Below are 10,133 nucleotides of genomic sequence, written 5' to 3' on the forward strand. Positions count from 1 at the left end.
TACACCAGTTAGTTCAATCAACAATGTTTTGAGTATGTCCAAATGATCGTAAATTAATTGCAACAGAGAAGAAATATATTTTTTTAATGGAATATTTACTGGGCTTTTAACCTGTCATTAACTGAGACTGAGATCTAAATTACTCCCTAGGGAGGAAATCCAGCCTATTTAAAAACATTTGGACATACTCAAAATATTGTCAATTTTATCCTCGTTTATATCTAGTTTCATAATATGTGTATGACATTGTTAGTTAAATTTGATTAATTTTTTTATTGCAGGCGACAACGTAATGTGTCGTATCAAAAAACTATAAATTTCCTGGACATATGTATGTATTCGTCTTGCACTCCCTCCTCGGGGTCTCAGCATCTGGACATGTAATCCCGTTGGGTCGTGTCGTTTTTTCACTTAGTATTTCATTGGGCAGACCTTGCGGCCCATCACGGCGCGCTAAGTGTCCCATTATCCTAATTCCTCCGCACGCGTGACGTCATCGGTACTCGGTGCAATCCACGCCAAGGACAGACCTAACTGCCGGTTGTAGCCAGCGTTGTCATTACTACCGATTTTTCGGTAGATTTACCGATTTTGGGGGCAATCTACCGATCTACCGAATTCTATTGAAATTCTACAGATTTATATACATTTCCTTGTTCTTTTTTCATAAAACAAAATTTCGATACAAATAAAACGAATACATAGTATAATAATTTATTGTTTATTTGCTCACTTAGGTTGCCATCTGTTGCATCATAAGTATATAATGAATTAGATGGTGAATGGTAATTATGTTTATTTATTCATGCATTTCATAATATATATAGTTTTTTGTCCACTTTGCCCAGCTGTATGAAACAGTACTTATGATTTTCTTGTTGAATTACTGTAGAATGTTTTATTATTTAATTTTGATTTTTAAATTTATTTATGAATTTTTTAACTTTCTACTTAGTATGCTGCATAATTTTTAGGTTATTTTTTAAATATAAATCTTGGATAATTTTTAGGTTTAATTTTTTTTATAAATCTTGGGTATAAGTAAATTTATGTTTAAAAAAAAATTATATAGCCAAATATGTTAGTATTATAATTTTTTATAAAAGGCAGGTTTGCTGTTTATGTTAATAAAATAAAATTAATAAAATTAAATATATTAATGAAATAAATTGTTGTTTTTGGTGAATTTTGATTCCCGGTTATTTTTTAATATATAATATTGTGGTATGATAAATTATAACCATAGAAATTCATGACATTATTAAAAAATGCATATATATTTGTTTATCTTATGAGGAGAAATGTAAAGGGGTCACCTTTCATTTAAAAATGACAAAAATGGATTTTCATCAGTTAATTATCTACTTAAATTTAGTTGAATCATTGTTTTAACCAATTTTTTGAGTACTTCAGCAGCTAGCAGTTTTTACATTTAAAGAACTATAAAATATTAATTATTTCTTTGTTTGGCAATTTCGTTTGACAATAAAGTTTGACTAATGATTATAAAAATGACCAGGACATAGAGAGACAGAAAAGAGTCATCAATGTCAGGGTCTCTATGATGCAAGACGCTTCTACTTGCAAAATAAAACTATTTATACCGAGTGATTGACAGGCTTACAATACACAATACTTGAATTTCCATAGAACGGGTATTAGTATACATCATTGAATATATTTTATGAGAACCATTCAATCGGTGTATCTTTATGCATTAAAAAAAATGCATACATAAGTAACTTAGTATGATTTCATCAATATTTATGCCTTAAACCCTTGAAGAGTTTGTATGGTTACACAAAATACAGTATTGTTAAAATAGAAATTAAAACATCAAGATAACCTCAAAGTAATAAAACATGATTTACCTGTATTCTGGGCCAATTTTGTAAGCCGGAATCAATATATTTTGGTGATTTATATATTACAGTCCTTTTGGTTTTCAATTGTTCATTTATCAAGCGTTTTTGACTTTTTAAAGCAACGGCCTTAGGAGAAACGGCAATTAATTGGTGATAGTTTTTAATAAAAAATCGCCTATTTGGAAATATTATGAGATTTGTAGTGCAAAAAACAAACTGGCGGTGTGTTTGCTGTGTAACAACAAGATCTCGCGAGGTATTATTTATGAGAAAAAGGGCAATCGTTTTGCTACCAACAAATGCTAAAAAAAATATTTTCATTAATCACAACTCACCCTGATAGATTTGAAGTATAAAACTAGTAATTTGTGATTAAAATGTATCCAATTTTGAATAGTGCGTCCGTTTTTATTTTTCATGATTTGGTATTCAGCATTCGGCTGAATACCGAATATTATAAAAATGTAACCAAATAGGCCGAATACCGAATTGCAGCCGAATTTTCGTGACATCCCTAACATATATACTGCAGTAAGTTATCGTGTGCTATTTTTTTTATTATTATACTTATGAAATCTTTTTTGTATAAAATTAATTTAAGGGTCCTTTTCACTAGGGAAACCTGTTCTGGAAAGGATTTCAATTTTTTATTGCATACTGCACATGTGAAATATTTTTTACTATCTCTTCTATCCTAATTTTCTTCAGTCAGATTTTGGCTTCTCTTTCAAAATATTGTTTGTTATCAGTTATCTTAACTTTTTAGGAAAGCATAATAATAAACAATTTGACAGAAAAATAATCATTGCACCTTTGACAAAATCCTGTCTTAAGGGAGGAATATTGACAGTGAAATTATTTCTTGCCTTTGGTATAAATGTCCCTGAGCAGAATTATTATTACTAGAATTTTCACATAACCAACCCAGCCACGTTGACAGAGAATCGCCTATTTCACACGTGTCGTCCAAAGACACACGGCACGGTAAAATAAGGGTGGATTGACATTTATCAAATTCTTTTGTACTTATTTAAAATTTATTCAACAGCTACTTTCAGGCAAAAATTGTACAGAGGAAATCGTCGGCCTCACGTTGTGTTGGTTATAGCGTTCTCCTGACATTAAATGAATAAATATCATCATCATCATTCCCTTTCCTCACCTAATGGTGCATAGGGCACTGGATTGGTACACTGATCGCAGCATCAATTTTGTTACATGAAGTTAAGGTGATCAGTCTTACACTTCAGGTACCAGTCCAGGGACTATGAAATATTCTAGTGTGAAAACACCCTTTTAAATAAATATTTCATATCAACCATGTCGGGAATGTCTAAGAGACAGAGTAAGAAATAAAGAAATAAGGCGCCGAACCGGAGTCGTGGATATCATGGATCGTGCAGCGAAATTGAAATGGCAGTGGGCAGGACACTTGACGAGACAAAAAATGTCAGGTGGACACACAGAATAATAAAGTGGAGACCATAGGCAAAAAAAAGAAGTGTTGGAAGGCCACAGAAAAGATGGGTCGACGACATTGCCTCTATTGCCGGTAAAACATGGATGATGAAAGCGGGTGATAGGAAGGAATGGAGACGTTTGGAAGAGGCCTTTATCCAGCAGTGAAGAGAATAAGGCTGAAGAAGAAGAAGAAGAAGAAGATGTCGGAAATCGAACCCGAGACCTTTTGCATGGTCGGCAAACGCGCTGACCATTACAACTAATTATAATACAATAAATATCAATCCACCGTTTGTTATTTCATCATGCAGTGTGGATTTTTCAATGGTGTAAAATGGGCCAATAACGTGATATCATGCAGTGGGCTCGTGGTTCGCGCGTGAATGTACATTGTACATAATTCTACCTATAACATTTCCTACTGATACATGTAGAGATATTGAGAAAACTTAGGTTATGTACAAAAAAAAAGTTAATCAGTGTCTGTCAGTGTCAGTGGAGAATAAAGATTAAAAGTTATGTGTGTGAAATGGAACTAGGATCCCGGATGCATGTTTTTGACTCGATGACTGATCTCAGATAAGAATCCTGAAAAACGTCCGCTCGTAGTGCAGTGGTTACCGCGTTCACTTATCGGGCTAGAGACCCCGAGTTCGATTCCTGGGAAGATTGAAATGAAATATTTGTTTTTGAATATGGTTGAAAATTCTGACGTATTTCATTGTCCCTGCACGGCATCTGAAGCATAAGACTAATGCTAATGCAGATTAACAATTTGATATAACAATGCAGTGCCATATACTCCACCAGGTGTGGAAAGGGGTTTGGTGATAATAAAATAATATTTGGCGATTGAGACAGAATATATCACGATACTTATATACATACTTATACTTATATATTTAAATAATTCATGCCGCGAGGTTTATATTTTTTCTAATTGTTTTTTACATCGGCCTTTTATGTCGTCGTGGTGTAATGGTCAGCGCATTTGCCTACCATGCAAGAGGTCTCGAGTTTTTTTTTTTTTAATTTTACAAATTTGTTAAACCCTTACGGGTTACATACATTTAACGATATATTTTTACTTTTAAAATTCATATTCTATTTTTAATCATAATATTTTTAGCATCTTTTGTTTGCTGATTTTTTTTGTTTAGTTTTGTCTGGTAGTTTATTATATAATTTAAGTCCCTGGTTTATTATTCTCGACTGTCCTTGTCTCGTTTTAGAAGGTTGAATATGATATTTTTCTGATATTCTCGTATTATGTCCATGTTTACTACAATTTTTTTCAAGTTTTAGTTCTTCGTTTACAATTACATCACTGGTTAATTTATGAATCAATTTTAAGGATTCTAGTTTAAAGAGTTCAGTTACATTTAATTGCTTAGTTTTTTCATTGAGTTCTTTAGTTGCTGTTAGAGGGAGGTTATATACAAACTTTAATTATTTATTTTGCTATCTTTGTAGTCTGTTTATGTCATTTTGATTTCCTGTTCCCCATAGTAGTTGCATTTAACATACTTAAGTTTTTACATAGGCTTCATACATTAGATTTTTTTCCGTTTTTGGAACAAAATTTAAGATTTTCAAAAAAAGACTCGATAATGTCGCCACTTTGCTAATTAAATTGTTCATATGAATTGTCCATGTCAATTGTCTGTCTATTATTAGTCCTAAGTATTTAACATGTTCAATTTCAGTTAGTCGTTTGTCATTTATGTATCATCTACTTTATGTCATTTTTTTCTAGATTCAAAATGGATAATTTTGCATTTTTTTCATTAAGTGTAAATAAGTTTGTGTTTGTTCATTTAGTCAACATAGTGAGGTATTTGTTTTTTTTTCGATTCCCGATATGGTTGATATGAAATATTTATTTAAAAGGGTGTTGTTACACTAGAATATTTCATAGTCCCAGTAGCTCAATCACAAATAACTATCGACGAGCTTAAAAACATGCTAAGCATTTAAGCAATAACAATGAACAACAACAAACATGCTTAAATTATCGCAGTCATAAGTCAACGCGAGTTTAATCTCTAAGTCAACACTCGTGAAGGTTTGTTTTTCTCATAAATAAATATAGTTCATTGGCGAAAAATTGGCGTTTACTATAAAAAATAACAAAAAAATGAAAAATAAATTACAATTACTATGACGACTGTTTTTCTTGACATTTGGCTTATCAACCGCCGGTTAAATGCAATAAATAGCATAATAAATACTAAATAAATAAATAAAAACAGCAGTTTTGAAATATTTTCCATATTGACACCGGTAAAATTCAAATATGTGATTGAGCAGCAGGATTATTCGTCGCGAAACGTAAATATTTCAACATTTAATATTAGGTGTTCACGGATGTTGTATTGTGATCGCGAATACGATAAACAACCATTGTGAGAAATTGCAATCACGTCGATGGTTATTTGTGATTGAGCTACTGGACTGGTATCTGAAGCATAAGACAGATTATCATGCTTTCATCTAACAAAAAATATCAAGATACGCTGCGATTGGTGTACCAATGCAGTGCCCTATGCACCATAAGATGCGGAATGGGAATAATGAATGAATGAATGTTTTCACATCTGGATTATTTGGCCAATTTCATACGATCGTATAAATCCACACTGCCCAATATAATTAGAAAGAATAGATTATTATTTATTTCATTATTTTTTATTATTGTTATGTTTATTTATATTAGGGCAGGTAAATGCACTAACTAGTACACCACGTGGCCGACTATTCTGCACTCAATTTCCTTTTATTATACAAAATTCCAAATTAACCATTTTTTTAAATAAAAATTGATCCACCCTAATTGTACCGGTTCGTGTGGATTTGTACGATCCTTGTTAAATCGGACTTTGGGAAATAAAGTATTTAGCAATAATTTATTTATACGAAAAAAATAGTCCTGACTAACACAATAAAATCGCATCTATTTGGATCCAGAAACGTCTAAATCTGCAATGTAATATATTATAAATAAATCAATGTTATCATATAATAAAATGAAAACTGCAAAATATTATGTTATTTAGTATTCATATTTCTCAGAGTTCTGAAACTTTCCACTTTCTCATATCTACTAAGTAAATCAAGTTATCGCGTACAACAAAAACTATACATAAGTTTACTGGGAACTTTAGAAACTCATTGATAGAAAGTTTTATCGTGTTATTTTCCTATATACATATTTATCTTGCTATTTTATAAGATTATTCCACGAACATAAAATGATTACTGCTTATAATGCAAACACAAAATATTGTCTGCTCTCAATAATATTTCACACTCGCCACAACCTATATTGTGTAAACTGTTGATAGAAAGAATTCAAGAAAAACATAAAGGAATATTTTATTTAAAATAAATAACGCAGAACTAATAGTTTAAATAATATTTTACAATTGAAATATAAAACTTCCTCAGTTTAACGTGACAAAATACACATTTTTTAAATAAATATTTTAATTTAAAATAGCCACTTTATATTTGAAATTGATCATTCGAAACAAACAAAAAATAAATAAATGCACTTGGTTTCAATATATCGTTTTGGTTTTTGGATTAAAATTGACACTTTCAGATTTTTAGAACGTTTTTACCACAAACACACCAATTTAATCATAATTTCCTATTGATGAAAATATTTTTGTCCCGGTCCAGGGGGTCCGAGAGGCAGGGGGAAACGTCGGATGGGCAACTGGGGGTGTCCCGGGGGGAACTTGGCTCCGGGAGGGGGGTACTTGACACCGGGTGGGGGCAACTTCGGGCCGCCTCGCAGCCCGCTGTTAGGGAAGGGACCCGGAGGGAACCGATGTCCTCCGGAAGGATGATGGCCATCGATCGGCTTCGGTTTGTACACACTTCCGGGTTTGGGCCCCAGCTGTCCGGACTGATGGGAAGCGGTCGGTCTACTCGCAGCGGGGTGCGACGAGAATTGGCTTCCGCTGTGTCCGAGGCTCGATTGTTGGAACGAAGGATACGCACTGTTGACATCGTGCTGCGCGGCCTGGCCACCGTACGACACTTTTTGCGGAGAATGCACTTGCGCGGGTTTGCTCGGAAGAGGCCGGTACGAGTTTCCTCCGCCCGAGTGTTGACCGAGGTACTCCGGTTGCTCACTGACACTGTAAGACGGTTTTTTGCTGCCCGAAGATATCACTTGAGAGTACTGCGAAGCCCCCGGAGATATGTGGGCCTGGACGGGGAACGCTCCGACGCCTTGGCCGAAGCCTCCGCTGTGGTATTGGTTGGACACCCCGAGGTTGGCCGGACGCTGGACACTCCCCTGTCCCACGATCAAGTCGTCTCCGTGTCCCAAGCTGCCTCCGGTGTAAGTGGAATACTTCGCGATGTCCGACTGTCCATCGCTACCGGGGAAGTTCACGTTTTGGCCGAGTTTAGAATACTCGTAGCTTCCCTCGGAAAGCCTCGACAGTTGAGACGCGTCCTGCCCGGAACTGTACCCGCTGAGGTCTCCCGCATGCCACTGATTGTCACTGACACTAGACTCTAGCTGCACTGGGTTCTCGGGTTTCCGCCATCCCCCGTGTTGCGGATGGCCGGGGTTGAAGTGTTCTTGTACTTTGATGACATCCGCGGCTACGTGCTCGTCATCTTCGAACGTTACCCCCTTATTCGACGATTGCTTGGATTTTGTGTCGACTTTATAACTACGTGCGGCGATGATACATAATCCCGAGATTATCTGTAAAGAAAACATAAATTAGTTTAGAATTATTTACATCCCGAGAATGACTTAAAATTTGAGCTAAAATATTGAAGTCGAGTCGTATAAAGCTCTCACCAAAATACTGCATTCCTTTGATAACCGCATCTTTTCCCTCAATGAAAGCATTTAGTAAATCTATCAGCTTTTATATTGGCATCCGAGGGTCAATGACATTTGATTTCTTACCAGTGTCAGATCAAAGTGAAGTAATATGTCAATTTTACAGGTGTCAAGCATTCACGAGTTCTTACGTACTACGCTTAGTATTCAACCATAGCATTTTCATCAAATACAAACACAATTGTACATAGTTAACTTTTGTCTTTAAAAACAACGAAATACATTTTTTAATCATCAACGCGTGTTAATGGACAGAGAATGGTACAAATGTATTTTGTTAGTGACTAGTTCGAACCGAGACTGTTATTTTTTTTAATCGGTATTTTTATTTTTGCGAATTGCTAGTGCAACTAATTTATTACGTAAGTATAACGATATTTTTATAAAACCCCAATGTTTATATATTTTTTAATTCATCATTTTTTTAAAAAAGTTATTTAAATATCGTATAAAAATATTAATCTACGTTTTTTTTAAATACAGAAATGCTCAAACGCCCTGATTCGTCTCTGCGTATAGTGAGAAACCAGAATTGTTAGCGGAGGTAGAGAGGGCACTTATTACTCATTTACCTGTAACCTGGAACCTGCTAGTACTTCGTGGATTAATAGGGCTCAAGACTCAATATTCGTAATTTACTGTTCGAAATATTGTGTCATGGAAAAATGCGGTAAGTTAGAATCGATGAGTACTGAGAAGATGAGGAAAAATGTGTTTCTTTTTTATTTATTTTTTCCTGACTTGTGGTATATTTATAACGTATTTTGACTCATATGCGCACATATACACATACATCAATTTATATGTTCATCATCCCTTTCTTTAGAAAATAGCTAAACATCAAAGGTGAACGTGTATTTTAGTATTTGCATGTTGGTGTAGTGAGTGTCCTGACGAAGAGACGGATACGTCTCGAAACTGGTAGACATTAAAAGTCGGTGAGTAGTTAAATGCAAATATTTACTAACATTTAAAAAAAAGTTTGACCACAAAGTTCATTCTTTGAACATAAATAATAGCTAACCATCAGTTCAAAAAAAAAACCCCCTAAAATCTGATCGTAATTTTTAAGCAGAAAGAATAGAACTCCATTCATTCTATCTTAAGGTATATTTACTACTCTCTTTTTTTATTTAGGAGTCTTCCAAAACATACAGTGAATAGGTGAAACATTATTTTTTGTTAGTTTATTAACATATCAATGCACCTTATTATTCAATTATTTTTTAAAATCCTAAAAGTCATAAATGACTTCGAACTTTTTTGAGTCCGTCAGAACAGGGTGGATATAAAATATAACAGTATCAATCAAACTATCTTACTTCCCCTGTGTCTTCTCTTGAAATGTGTTGATGGTAGTCAGAATCAGGCACCAAGTAAGAGGGTGCTGGAACCTCCGAGTATTCACTATCTTCCTCTGTCCTAAGATCCGGTCCAGAGTACGATGACCCTCCCCTGCGAACCCTGATACACGCTAACCCATCAGGCCATAACCTGTATTACATTATATAACTCTCAGCTGCCCGTCCAAACCCATAAATGCACTGTTACTTTAAGAAGGGTGTTACCGTGTTGATTAAAGACCATAGGTTTTTTCAAAGGCAGGTAAATAGTTAAGTTAAATAAAGTGGTCCGTTAAATAATATCTGCGTTTTCGTCAAATTTAATTAAATAAATTATTTTATCTTAATTTATTCATCCGACTCATTTTGTCCAGTTTGACGAAAACACAACAATAAATTAACTTCATTTAACAAGACTTTGAGTTGAATATTGTAGCATTTTAGGAAAAATTGATTGTTCTATCTTACGTTTTTAAGCAATAAAATGTGCCTATTTTGTCAAAAACGCTACAATCAAATAAAAACTCGTGTCTTGTGTTTTGTGCAACCGACCCGGAGCGCGGGTTACAGTGAATTGTTTGAAATATATCT

General features: G+C 34.3%; 1 protein-coding gene across 1 annotated transcript; it reads right to left on the reverse strand.

Moving 5' to 3' along the window:
- Positions 1–6,685: 6,685 nt before the first annotated feature.
- LOC148284122 (uncharacterized) lies at positions 6,686–8,265 on the reverse strand. The gene is made up of 2 exons (XM_088242592.1): positions 8,155–8,265; positions 6,686–8,055 (listed from the first exon to the last, which is right to left on the reverse strand). Exons 1-2 carry the CDS (start codon positions 8,203–8,205, stop codon positions 6,979–6,981), a joined length of 1,128 nt encoding a protein of 375 aa, XP_088098718.1. The 5' UTR covers positions 8,206–8,265; the 3' UTR covers positions 6,686–6,978.
- Positions 8,266–10,133: the final 1,868 nt, after the last annotated feature.

The sequence above is a fragment of the Micrasema longulum genome, unplaced genomic scaffold, assembly GCF_059751315.1.
Source record: "Micrasema longulum isolate JH-2025_06_02 unplaced genomic scaffold, ASM5975131v1 h1tg000147l, whole genome shotgun sequence".
In the NCBI taxonomy this organism is placed as follows: Eukaryota; Metazoa; Arthropoda; class Insecta; order Trichoptera; family Brachycentridae; genus Micrasema; species Micrasema longulum.

Bases quoted from the DNA above. Each gene is read 5' to 3' on its own strand.
- LOC148284122 (XM_088242592.1), bottom strand. From the start codon at position 8,205: ATGCTTTCATTGAGGGAAAAGATGCGGTTATCAAAGGAATGCAGTATT. The intron at 8,056-8,154 runs GTGAGAGCTTTA...TTTTCTTTACAG, and splicing joins CAAAGGAATGCAGTATTTTG to ATAATCTCGGGATTATGTAT.